Source organism: Tachypleus tridentatus, chromosome 3 (genome assembly GCF_004210375.1).
Source record: "Tachypleus tridentatus isolate NWPU-2018 chromosome 3, ASM421037v1, whole genome shotgun sequence".
Taxonomy (NCBI): domain Eukaryota; kingdom Metazoa; phylum Arthropoda; class Merostomata; order Xiphosura; family Limulidae; genus Tachypleus; species Tachypleus tridentatus.
In genome coordinates this window covers 34,321,052-34,335,493 of record NC_134827.1, presented here as the reverse complement: position 1 = coordinate 34,335,493, position 14,442 = coordinate 34,321,052, and the positions used below count along the sequence as shown (strand labels likewise).

General features: G+C 35.6%; 1 protein-coding gene across 1 annotated transcript in view; it reads left to right on the top strand.

Moving 5' to 3' along the window:
• LOC143246672 (salivary peroxidase/catechol oxidase-like) overlaps window positions 1–14,442 on the top strand; it is a 69,428-nt gene that overhangs the window by 46,817 nt on the left and 8,169 nt on the right. Inside the window, exons 6-13 of the mRNA XM_076493747.1 lie at window positions 3,527–3,694; window positions 6,974–7,075; window positions 8,414–8,536; window positions 8,730–8,971; window positions 9,684–9,816; window positions 11,347–11,474; window positions 11,794–11,996; window positions 13,934–14,103. Of these exons, the coding sequence (XP_076349862.1) occupies window positions 3,527–3,694; window positions 6,974–7,075; window positions 8,414–8,536; window positions 8,730–8,971; window positions 9,684–9,816; window positions 11,347–11,474; window positions 11,794–11,996; window positions 13,934–14,103 (1,269 nt within the window). The remainder of the gene's footprint in view (window positions 1–3,526; window positions 3,695–6,973; window positions 7,076–8,413; window positions 8,537–8,729; window positions 8,972–9,683; window positions 9,817–11,346; window positions 11,475–11,793; window positions 11,997–13,933; window positions 14,104–14,442) is intronic.

Here is a 14,442-nt window from a genome sequence, read left to right as displayed (position 1 = left end):
AGATGAAAATAAGAAAAGGGAAAATAAAAATAAAAAACTCTTACCATTTAATAGGGAAAATGTGAACACCATGAAATTAGCCTAAATACTGGATGGTCAAAAGTTTAAGACCATACCAAAAAGAAGTCCTAATCAGGGTAGAAAATGCCCAACAAGAGGTCTCAGTATTGAGTTACACGGCCGTCATTGCGAATAACTTCAAATATTCGCTTTGGCATGGTCGATATAAGCGTTTGCAGAAGACTGGGTGGAATGTTATTCCAAGTGGTGAAGATGGCTTCACGAAGATCATGCACTGTTGGGAATTGACGTCCATTTCTCTAGACTTCCCTTGCCATCCACCCACAAACATTTTTTAATGAGGTTCAGTACGGGCGAACACGCTGGATGGTCCAAAAGAATCACGTTATTTGGCATGAAAAAGTTCTATGTTCTGCGGGCATTGTGGATTGCAGCGTTGTCCTGCTGAAAGATCCAGTCGTTTCCACACAAGCAAGGGCCTTCAGTCAATAAGGATGCTCTCTCCAACATGCCAATGTAGCCAGCTGCTGTTTGACGCCCCTGTATAACCTGAAGCTCCATCGTTCCATGGAAGGAGAAGTACCCCAGATCATGATGGAACCTCCTCCACTGTGTCGTGTAGAAAATATCTCCGGTGGGATATCCTTATCGTGCCGGTAACGTTGGAAGCCATCTGGACCATCCAGGTTAAACTTTTCCTCATTAGAGAACAAAACCTTCGTCCACGTTTCTACATCCCATGTTTGGTGCTTCTCAGCAAAGTTTAACCGAGCTGTTTCGTGGTGTGGAAGGAGGCGTGGCCTTTGAAGACGTTTACGATTTTTAAAGCCTTTCTCTCGTAGATGCCGTCTTATTGTTCTTGAGCTGCGTTCTGCGTCCGTAAGGGCTTTTTATCTGGTTCGACGATCGGTTGATGTCTTGCCGGACAACCCGTCGAATCTTCCTGCTCAACGGCGGCGAAAGTTTCTTGAGCCGACCACTTGAAATTCTCGTTACGTATCTCTCAGGGTCTTTTAAGAAATTTACAACAGCAGTTTTACTACGTCCAATCTCACCAGCGATGGCACGTTGAGAGAGACCTTGCTTTTGCAGCTCGACAATTCTGCCATGTTCAAACTCTATCAACTTTTTAACCTTTGCCATGATTTTACCCAATGTAACACAGGAGATGTCAACGGGAGATATTGACAACGCTAATGCTTGAACACAAATGACTAAATTTCGTTACATCCTTACCAATTAACGCTTTGTTTCAGTATGGTCTTAAACTTTTGACCAGCTAGTATTTAGACTAATTTCATAGTGTTCACATTTTCCCTATTAAATGCTGAAAAAAATTTTTATTTTTATTTTTCCTTTTCTTATTTTCATCTTTCGAAACTCTACTCAAATAAGTGGTTGAGTCTGACAACGCAAAATGCATATTTGTTCTTTATGTTTATTGGCCTTAAGATTTTGGCCAGCAGTATATATATATAGATACCAGATGTTTCAAACGCCACTTCCGCTGTTCTTGTTCTTCTTGGAATTTCACGCAAAGCTACACAAGGGCTATCTTCGCTAGCCGTCCCTAATTTAGCAGTGTAAGACTAGAGGGAAGACAGATAGTCATCACCACCAACCGACAACTCTTGGGCTACTCTTTACCAACGAATACTGGGATTTACCGTACCTTTATAACGTCCCTGAAAGAGCGAGAATGTTTGGTGTGGCGGGGATTCAAACCCACAATACTCATATTACGAGTTGATCTCTAAACACCTGGTCTTGAGAGAGCTGTTTATGATTATTACCACCATGTACCCAGTGTCTGTAGAATCAATTTATTTCTTCAGTTTTTCTCAAAGTAATTTAGTGTAATATGTATGCAACTCTCTGTTACTGTTTTTGTGTTTAAGTATACTGGGGCGTGAAATCCAGAAGGTTGTTCTGGGACTTTGTGTATTTTTGTAAGTAGTGAATTTTGTAATGTTTGTAGTTTATTTTGTACTAGTTTTAAGTCTACACGTATCCATGTTAGGGTTACATATTCAGTTAGAGGTCGGATGTATGTTTTGTATAGTTTTAATATGTTGTCGACTGTCGCTCCACTGTTTTTACCAGTTAGACTTCGAGCACAGTCTGTTCTTTGCCAGATTTTGGGTCTAGTATTATTTAATTGTTATGTCCGTGTGAGTTTCGAGTCTTAAGTTAGTCCTAGATATTTGGCGGACGTAGCATTCAGTTTGTTTTCCTTACACAGAATTGTAAAAAACGTAAAACGTGGAACTGAAAATGCTTATGTTTTCCCACATGGACCTAATAAACCTCATAGTTACAGTACTATGATATTTATATAGATAACCCACGACATACAATACTGTTACATTTATATAGATAACCTACGACAGACAGTACTATTATATTCATATAGATAGCCCACAACATACAATACTGTTACATTTATATAGATAACCTACGACAGACAATAGCGATATATTCATATGGACAGCCCACGACAGACAGTACTATTATATTATATAGACAGCCCACGACAGACAATATATAATACTTATACAGATAACCCACAACAGACAATACTATTATATTTATATAGATTTCATTCGAATGAGTTAATACAAAGTAGAATTTTACGTAACCACTGATATGTAATGATAACATTTTACAGTTGTCTTGTCAGAGTTATATTGGTTTGTTGCGTAAAAACACTTCTTCGGATACAGGGAAAACGTTTGGAAGTTTACTTCAAATGAACACACTTAGTTCAAAAATTGTAAATACTGTGAAGAAATAAAAATACGTTATATTTTGTGTGATTGGAATTTCACGAAAAGCTACACGAGGGCTTTTTGCGCTATCCGTCCCAAACTTAGCAGTCAACACTACCTACCGCCAACTCTGTGGCTACTCTTTTTACCAAAGAATAATAGGACTTACCGTCACATTATAACACCCCATGGTTAAGAGGACAAAATATTCGGGAAGAGATTCTAACCCGCGACCCTCAGGTTTCGAGTCAACAACTCTAACCACTGAGACAGAGATTAACAAAAATATTCGGGAAGAGATTCGAACCCGCGACCCTCAGATTGCGAGTCTACAACCCTAACCACTGAGACACAGAAAATAACAAAAATATTTGGGAAGAAATTCGAACCCACCGACCTCAGGTTACGAGTCAACAACCCTAACCACTGAGACACAGAAATTAACAAAAATATTTGGGAAGAAATTCGAACCCGCCACCCTCAGGTTACGAGTCAACAACTCTAACCACTGAGACAGAGATTAACAAAAATATTCGGGAAGAGATTCGAACCCGCGACCCTCAGATTGCGAGTCAACAACCCTAACCACTGAGACACAGAAAATAACAAAAATATTTGGGAAGAAATTCGAACCCACCGACCTCAGGTTACGAGTCAACAACCCTAACCGCTAAGACAGAAATTAATTCCGTTTACGACCACCAAATTGGAATACTTTTGTTGTTGTTTTTTTCCAGACGAAAGACGTATGGATATAGAATGCTGTAAGTACCCACCCCAACAACGCCATCCTAATTGCATGCCCATAGCTATACCCCATGACGACCCCTTCTACAAATTCTTCAACAAGAAATGTATGGACTTTGCTCGCACTCTACCTGGGATGAGACCCGGATGTACTTTAGGTAAGTCACGTGTACTTAATTTCTGTACTGCGTATTAGTGTATAACACATTTATACCAGAAATAAATGACTTTATAACACCAAAGTGTTGTTGTTTTCAGGTAATTAGACACTCAACGTTTTCCTTTTCAGCTTTCTCAGAGTGTTCACTTAATATGTCAAAAGCACGCTCTCCAAATGCATGTCTGGACCCGAATAGAATTCATTATTTAAACTACTTGGAGCTCTACGCTCTCAGTTTAGGTTTGTGATTTAGAGAACGCCCCTAAAGGAGAACTAAAGCGAAACTTTGAGTGTCTAATTATGACAAAAAAACGACATTCTCGTTTTATAAGGTTGTTTATTTGTACTATTACGTCAAGGTAACATTTTTTTAAACTATTAATTTCAATTACACCACAGCAGATCAGTTAACAATTTAGATTCAAAGTTCTCTGCTGATATGTATACCTGTATGGACACAGTGCATATTTTACATAAGAAATCTGATGCCATATAAGTTTATATAAAATTACATCACATAAGTTACATAACCTTCATGGTTCTAGGAATATATACTTTTTTTTCGTTAACCCCAACTATTTTCGGGACGGGCAGTATTTCTGTAAGCCAGTCGGCAACTACATAACAAGGTGAGAGGGTTTCGAACACGAGACCCTAAAATAACGAGAATAGCGCTCCCAACGACCAGTTTAATTCAATGAATGTGTAACCACGATCCATATTATACAGCATTACAACAGTAACTAACGTATTGTTTATATACTGTAACAACAACAGTAGTGTAGTGTATATATCGTGTAACATCAACAGTAACTACTGTAGTGTTTATATAGTGTAACGTCAGCAGTAACTACTGTAGTGTTTACATAGTCTAACAACAACAATAACTATTGTAGTCTGTATATAGAGTAACAACAACAGTAACTAACGTTGTGTTTATATAGTGTAACAACAACAGTAACTAATGTAGTGTTTATATAGTGTGACAACAACAATAACTATTGTAGTCTATATATAGTGTAACAACAACAGTAACTACTGTAGTGTTTATATAGAGTAACAACAACAGTAACTAACGTTGTGTTTATATAGTGTAACAACAACAGTAACTAATGTAGTGTTTATATAGTGTGACAACAACAGTAACTAACGTAGTGTTTATATAGTGTAACATCAACAGTAACTACTGTAGTGTTTATATAGTGTGACAACAACAATAACTATTGTAGTCTATATATAGTGTAACAACAACAGTAACTACTGTAGTGTTTATATAGAGTAACAACAACAGTAACTAACGTTGTGTTTATATAGTGTAACAACAACAGTAACTAATGTAGTGTTTATATAGTGTGACAACAACAGTAACTAACGTAGTGTTTATATAGTGTAACATCAACAGTAACTAACGTGGTGTTTATATAGAGTAACAACAACAGTAACTAATGTAGTGTTTATATAGTGTGACAACAACAGTAACTAACGTAGTGTTTATATAGTGTAACAACAACAGTAACTAACGTAGTGTTTATATAGTGTAACAACAACAGTAACTAACGTAGTGTTTATATAGTGTAACATCAACAGTAACTACTGTAGTGTTTATATAGTGTGACAACAACAGTAACTAACGTAGTGTTTATATAGTGTAACAACAACAGTAACTAACGTAGTGTTTATATAGTGTAACATCAACAGTAACTAACGTAGTGTTTATATACTGTAACATCAACAGTAACTAACGTAGTGTTTATATACTGTAACATCAACAGTAACTAACGTAGTGTTTATATAGTGTGACAACAATAGTAACTAACGTAGCGTTTATATAGTGTTACATCAACAGTAACTACTGTAGTGTTTATATAGTGTGACAACAACAGTAACTAACGTAGTGTTTATATAGTGTGACAACAATAGTAACTAACGTAGCGTTTATATAGTGTTACATCAACAGTAACTACTGTAGTGTTTATATAGTGTGACAACAACAGTAACTAACGTAGTGTTTATATAGTGTAACAACAACAGTAACTAACGTAGTGTTTATATAGTGTAACATCAACAGTAACTAACGTAGTGTTTATATACTGTAACATCAACAGTAACTAACGTAGTGTTTATATACTGTAACATCAACAGTAACTAACGTAGTGTTTATATAGTGTGACAACAATAGTAACTAACGTAGCGTTTATATAGTGTTACATCAACAGTAACTACTGTAGTGTTTATATAGTGTGACAACAACAGTAACTAACGTAGTGTTTATATAGTGTAACATCAACAGTAACTAACGTAGTGTTTATCTAGTGTGACAACAATAGTAACTAACGTAGCGTTTATATAGTGTTACATCCACAGTAACTAACGTAGTGTTTATATAGAGTAACAACAACAGTAACTAACGTAGTGTTTATATAGTGTAACAACAACAGTAACTAACGTAGTGTTTATGTAGTGTGACAACAACAGTAACTAACGTAGTGTTTATATAGTGTGACAACAATAGTAACTAACGTAGTGTTTATATAGTGTAACAACAACAGTAACTAACGTAGTGTTTATATAGTGTGACAACAATAGTAACTAACGTAGTGTTTATATAGTGTAACAACAACAGTAACTAACGTAGTGTTTATGTAGTGTGACAACAACAGTAACTAACGTAGTGTTTATGTAGTGTGACAACAATAGTAACTAACGTAGTGTTTATATAGTGTAACATCAACAGTAACTACTGTACTGTTTATCTAGTGTGACAACAATAGTAACTAACGTAGTGTTTATATAGTGTAACATCAACAGTAACTACTGTACTGTTTATCTAGTGTGACAACAATAGTAACTAACGTAGCGTTTATATAGTGTTACATCAACAGTAACTACTGTACTGTTTATATAGTGTGACAACAATAGTAACTAACGTAGCGTTTATATAGTGTAACAACAACAGTAACTAACGTAGTGTTTATATTGTGTAACATCAACAGTAACTAACGTAGTGTTTATATACTGTAACATCAACAGTAACTAACGTAGTGTTTATATAGTGTAACAACAACAGTAACTAACGTAGTGTTTATATAGTGTAACATCAACAGTAACTAACGTACTGTTTATATACTGTAATCCCAACAGTAACATTTCCATAGTCTAGCAAAAACAACAGTAATTGATATAATACATATAAAACTCAATATTTTAATCACAAACTGTGTGACGTTGAATAAATTTGCCAATCGTGTTCCTTGACTTTTATTCTTTTCATAATTAGGTCCAAGGTTCCAGATCAACCAGGTATCATCTTTTATTGACGGTAATTTCATTTATGGCAGCCAACAGAAAGATGCGCAGAGACTTAGGCAGTTCCGTGGAGGTTCGAATCTTTCAACTTTCCCGTGATACTCGATTTATCAAGTTTATGTCTTGTCCGAGTCCTGTTTCAAATGTTTAAATCATTATAGTTTGTTGTCTTCTCTGTGTCCTATATTAAATGTTTAAGTCAGTATAGTTTATTGTCTTGTCTGAGTTCTATATTAAATGTTTAAGTCAGTATAGTTTATTGTCTTGTCTGAGTTCTATATTAAATGTTTAAGTCAGTATAGTTTATTGTCTTGTCTGAGTCCTATGTTAAATGTTTAAGTCAGTATAGTTTATTGTCTTGTCTGAGTCCTATGTTAAATGTTTAAGTCAGTATAGTTTATTGTCTTGTCTGAGTTCTATATTAAATGTTTAAGTCAGTATAGTTTATTGTCTTGTCTGAGTCCTATGTTAAATGTTTAAGTCAGTATAGTTTATTGTCTTGTCTGAGTTCTATATTAAATGTTTAAGTCAGTATAGTTTATTGTCTTGTCTGAGTCCTATGTTAAATGTTTAAGTCAGTATAGTTTATTGTCTTGTCTGAGTCCTATGTTAAATGTTTAAATCACTATAGTTTATTGTCTTGTCTGAGTCCTATGTTAAATGTTTAAGTCATTATAGTTTATTGTCTTGTCTGAGTCCTATGTTAAATGTTTTAGTCATTATAGTTTATTGTCTTGTCTGAGTCCTATGTTAAATGTTTAAATCACTATAGTTTATTGTCTTGTCTGAGTCCTATGTTAAATGTTTAAGTCATTATAGTTTATTGTCTTGTCTGAGTCCTATGTTAAATGTTTAAATCACTATAGTTTATTGTCTTGTCTGAGTTCTATATTAAATGTTTAAGTCAGTATAGTTTATTGTCTTGTCTGAGTCCTATGTTAAATGTTTAAGTCAGTATAGTTTATTGTCTTGTCTGAGTCCTATGTTAAATGTTTAAATCACTATAGTTTATTGTCTTGTCTGAGTCCTATGTTAAATGTTTAAGTCATTATAGTTTATTGTCTTGTCTGAGTCCTATGTTAAATGTTTTAGTCATTATAGTTTATTGTCTTGTCTGAGTCCTGTGTTAAATGTTTAAATCATTATAGTTTATTGTCTTGTCTGAGTCCTGTGTTAGATGTTTAGAGGCGGTATAAAACTTTTTAATAAAGTAGGTCTACCTTCTGAAAGTGTTCTGGTTATTTGGTGTCTTGGTTTATAACTTACATATTTCTTTACGTTACGTGATTTTTTAGTATCTTGAATATAGCAATAAATATGTCGCCCGTTTCATTATAAATATTAATACAGCATGAGGAACTTGTCAGAAAAACCCAATCTAAACAATTTCTAAACGAATGTAAGTTTTCAGGGTTCTTGCAAACCGCGCCCCTGTACAGAGAACTCGGCCTCAAGGACCTTCTTCCGATGAAGACAGTTGACCCCGACGTTGGTTGTATCGCGAGGCCAAGAAATGCGTATTGTTTCGATGCCGGTAGGTGTCGCTTTGTTTGGTTACAACAAATTTCCATTCACTTATTTTCTTTAAAATACGTTTATGTAACTCCTCGTTTCCGTATCCTGTCACGTAAAGTAAAGTTTACTGGAGTCATTTAAAAAAAAACAACTAACAGTGTTTAGAAATTATCTTCAATATTTAGCAACAACTGACGTCAGTATTTCGTCAGGTGACGAACGAGTGAATGAGCAGCTGGTGTTGACTGTGATGCACACAGTATGGATGAGAGAACACAACAGAATCGCCGAAGCCCTAGGGCAGATTAACCCTCACTGGGACGACGAAACCCTCTACCAAGAAACTCGTCATGTCGTCATAGCTGAGCTGCAGCACATAACCTTTAACGAGTTCCTTCCCATGATCCTCGGGACTGAAACAATAAGAAAGTACGGTCTGCAACTCCTTCCCCACGTGCGTACTTCGTCGTATCTCAACAGTTGATACAGTGAGACATTTAGTATTAACATCTAGTCCGAACAAGTCACCTACTTGAGATTAAAAATCAACCTGGTAACGAGTGTAGCTAATTAAATACACTTTTTGTCCGTTCTTACACCAAAGTTAGAATGCATAGTTTCATCAGTTGAGTATCCTGACTGTTAAAGACGTTTTCGGCCGTAAACCCAACATTCATAGAACGTGTAACAAACAACGTTTAAAATAATTTTCCAGTTGGGACTTTATAAATGTGAAAATGCAAAGTGTAGGGCTTAAAATAATCATGGTATCCCTCAAAACCTGAATCACCCTCATTTTAGACTTTTTTGGAGGCATTTTTATAAAATTGGAAATATATTTGTAGCTTTTTAATGTGGCAGCCATTTTGAGAAAAACACCAAATTAGTGAATAATTAGATAAAGTACAAAGATTAATTCTCAGTATTTTTGCATCCACTAGTTTGTTTCTTACGTAATAAAACTAGCAACCGCCGATAAGATTTTGAAACCTAAGTAATTATATACATGTTTCACTTACATATATTCATGCATACCTATATATGATTCCGTAAAAGAATTATCACACACGTTTGCGTTTTTTTTTACAAATAAGTGTAAGATCTTTTGCTACTGTCCAACCAGTCTGAATTATTAAGTAGTGAAATAAACTTGTATATATTTCTAGGGTTATTATGATGGTTATAACCCCAAGGTCAACTCTGGTATACAATCAGCCTTCCAAACGTCCGCCTTCCGTTTCGGCCATAGCTTGCTACCTGATGCTACTGACAGATACAACAAGTTCCACGAAAAACTTGGTGTGTGTTTTTAAGATCTTTAGTAAATGATCTTCGTGTTATACGGTTTTAGCATTTACAAAATAAATGATATTGCTGGAAGCTACATGTATGTCCGAGCTCACAGTCAAAACGTTTCGCTCTAAGCTACACGTATTTCCGAGCTCACAGTCGAAACGTTTCGCTCTAAGTTACACGTATTTCCAAGCTCACAGTCAAAACATTTTGCTATAAGCTACACGTATTTCTAAGTTCACTGTCAAAACGTTTCGCTCTAAGCTACACGTATTTTCGAGCTCACAGTCAAAACGTTTTGCTCTAAGTTACACGTCTTTCGAAGCTTACAACTTTTATTCCAAAATGCACGTTTTGTTATTCACTGTTAGAGGCTTTTCTCTAAGCTACATTTCGTTCTATAGGATCAAAATATAAATACTTAGTTTATTAACCTACAAAAGCATCAGTTTCCACTTCTTTACGGGCTACTTAAAACTTGATAAAACAACCTATGTTGAATGACGTCAGTTAATTCTGTTTTAAAAGTTAGTATATTTTTCAAGTTTCTAGAAAATAAACAACTAATTTCGTTAAGTCCAGTGTTTCCTGAAGTTCAAATTTAAAACAGTGACGTATATCAAATTTACAAACACCTACCGAAAGTGCCCGCGCATAGTGCGCATTAGGTTTATTTGCTCTCGTATACCACGGAAAATCAATATTGCCCGCGCATACTACTCAGAGCAGTTCTCAGACGTAATTAGTCTTTGTGCAGCGAAAGATGTATCGTGTCGATTAGTCTGACGTCACTCAGAGGTGCTGCCATCTGTACGCAAGGAAAGACTTAAAATATCACTAGGAGATCGCCCGTCGTTCGAGATGAGGTGGGAAAAATACATAAGACACATGAAACGATAATTTTTGCAGAAATACATGCTTTAGTTGCTGTGGAATAAATGAAACAGAGCATCTAAGATATCTATTTGTGATTAACATGGTGTTCGTTCTTTGGCATTGTGGTTGTTTGTTTGGTTTTACATTTGGTGATCCGACAGATAAACAATAATTATTTCAGAATATACGTTGAGTCAACATTGCGACTAAAAACTTCACCACAAAAATACTGAAACGGTTTTTCTTCGCGTAGTAAAGAACTTCATGCTTGAGCAGAGAAGTATTGAAAAACGTGCGCTCTGTACGCGGACATTTACGGTTAAGTCCAGTGTTAAAAACAAGTTCAGAGTTCAAACAGCCTCATGTAATTAAATGACAATAAATACTGAAGTCTGATATTAAAACAGTCACAGATAATAGATACGTTCGGGTTTTAATTAATAATTAAGACTGAACTTAAAAAGTTCGGGTTTTAATTTATACTTAAGACTAAACTTAAAACAGAGAGATTTAAAGAAATAAAAGATTTAAAAAGCGGCAGGTAATACACAGTCACAAATGATGAAGTTTAAAGTTATACACTGAGACTAGAATTAAAGCAGTGACGTATATAAAGACATAAGAAACATTGCTTATAGAAAATTCTATTCTTCCCTTTAGAGGCCATCCGCCTCTCGATGCAACTACGTCGACCTTATGATCTCTACAAACCAGGTATTATCGACAGTTTCCTGATGGGTTTAGTAAACCAGGAATCCAACAGGATGGACCCTGAAGTGACCACTGAAGTTCGTTAACCATTTCACTTTTCCATCAACCTGAAAAATTTTAGATTTTTTGTTCATATATTATTAAGTGATCATTATGGTTACAATAGTTTTATTCTGTGTTTACATTTCTGTAAATAGGTGTCCAATCATCTATTGTAACGTTACTTTTATTGTAAATAGATATCCAATCATCTGTTATAAAACTACTTTTATTGTAAGTAGGTGTCCAATCATCTGTTATAAAACTACTTTTATTGTAAGTAGGTGTCCAATCGTCTGTTATAAAGCTACTTTTACTGTAAGTAGGTGTCCAATCATCTGCTTTTATTGTTAACAGGTAACCAATCATCTGTTCGAGAAGCCCGGTGAGAGATTCGGCATGGATCTGGCAGCCATCAATATCCAGCGTTCTCGAGAACACGGTAACCCTGGCTACAACTACTACAGGGAATACTGTGGTCTTCCAAAAGCTCGAGACTTCTATGACCTGGCGGGAATCATGCCCAACATCACAATACAGAGATATGCCCAACTATACAGGTAGGTAGTGTCAAAAAGACGTACTTCGGTATAGCTGATCTCCAAGAGAAACGTCGTTTGAAAGATGCTGTTTGTTTGCTTGTTTTTGAATTTCTCGCAAAGCTACACGAGGGCTATCTACGCTAGTCGCCCCTAATTTAACAGTGTAAGGCTAGAGGGAAGGCAGCTAGTCATCACAACCCACCGCCAACTTTTGGGCTACTCTTTTTACCAACGAATAGTGGGATTGACCGTCACACTATGTCGCTCCCCACTGCTGAAAGGGTGAGCATGGGTGGTGTGACGGGGATTCGAACCCGCGACCCTCAGATTACGAATCGAGTGTCTTATCCACCTGGTTATGCCGGCCCTTATTGTTACGTGTTATAATTTATTTCGGACGCGTCTCTAATTTATTACATAACGAATGTTATGTATTACGATTTCAAATAGTCAGGAATTTTAATTTGAATTTCGAAGTTAAAATACTTTTGTTATTTATCAACTTTATGACATTTGCCAACAAGACTGACAAACACTCTTTTCGTGCTAAACTTACAATATGTAATATCCTCGTAAGAATACTAACATGCGAAGTTAATTCACTGATGTTGAATGATTTGTAATCTTTGAAATTTATATACGTTCCTGGGCAAATTCTGTAATTTCCAATTAATAAGCGTTAATCACAATTATAGCTTCCGAATCTTACAGTATATTGAAATTAGCGATCAAATAAATATTATCTCTTAACGTCTTGTGATGGCTTGCTTTTATATACTCAGGCCCGGCACAGCCAGGTGGTTAAACCAACCGTAATCTGAGGGAAGTGGGTTCGAATCCCAGTCACATCAAAACATGTTCGCCCTTTCAGCTGTGGGGGCGTTATTATGTGACGTTTAGTTGGTAAAAGAGTAGCCCAAGAGTTGGCGGTGGATGGTGATGACTAGTTGCCTTCCCTCTAGTCTTACACTGCTAAATTATGGATGGCTGGAACATATAGTCCATGTGTAGCTTTACGCGAAATTCAAAAATAAACAAACGAACAAACAAATTTGAACACACACGTGAGATTCTCGAACGTTTAACAATGTTGGAAGACAACCTAGTGTTTTTATAAACAACATAGTTTATTCTTGCTCTCGAGAATTCTTCTACAAATTTATAGATCAGGCGAGACTTGCACAACACACGTGTAATAATATATGTAATACATCAGAAACACACGTAGGTATCAAAATAAATGTATAACACTAAATCTGCTACACGTTACTCTTTGTGTTTTGTTATTTCTGGTTAGATAGCAACTCTAGTGCCCTAAAACTGTTAACACTACTGTTTGTGTTTTGATACATTTATGCGAGTACACTATAAATGCTTGTAAGTCATGGGTGAAGTCTGTATACTGAAGTGAAGGAATAACTGTTGGATATTTAAATTCACCCTTGTGGTGTTTGTTGCTGTGTAGCAACTATTGACTCAAAAAAAAATCTCAAATCAGTTACCCTTATGTCTTAAATTAAACAGTTTTTAAGCTCTGCGTCCATCAATTTTCCACATTGTTTTTTTCTGTTTTATGTATATGTAGAGTGACATAGGAAAAACACGCCCTCTTTAAATCTGTTGTTCTCAAAATGCATCAAAATTAGAAAAAAAAAATTGTTTTCAATAAAACTATGAGACACAATGCTCAGAATGTAATTCAGAATCCAGGAGCTTTCAATGTTGTAAAGCTAGCCCTAATGAGGGCGCTAGTGTCCCACATTATCTCGGTTCACTGTGTAAATAAATCTCGCTAATCCTACTTTTAATTTGTCGCTTACACCTCTAATCTACGTAGTACCTTGAGTTCTTTTAAGTGTATTTAATCAAGCAAAAGGAAAAATAAAATGTTGAAAATTTCCAGTTAATATTAAAACTATTTTTATTTGATAATAATATATAATCCACATGAACAGACATGTTGACGACATCGACCTGTGGAGTGCTGGTATTTCTGAGTATCACCTACCTGACGCCGTTGTAGGCCCAACTTTAGCTTGTCTTATAGCTGACCAGTTTTCAAATATAAGGCGAGGTGATCGTTTCTGGTATGAAAACAGTGGCTGGCCTTCTTCTTTTCGCCCTGGTAAGATGTGGTGTCTGTGTTGTTTTAATATTATTTGAATAGTTCACTTCTCGTATCTCGGTCTTTCATTCTAAAATCAGGCCCGGTAGAACGTACAAAACACTGAGCAGTAGCAGTCGTAAATGGATAAAAAATTTGTCTGGCGATCAATATAATGAAACAGTTCCACACAGTAACAAATACTATGTCGTGACACACAAAAATGTAGAAAATACAAATTATATTGTTTGCTGTGTACTACAAAATCTTAAGTCAGACAATACGAACGTTTCGTATAACGACCAGTTGAATTTGCCAAAGCATTTCATATTCACTTCTACTGGTAAAGTCAGCCGACTA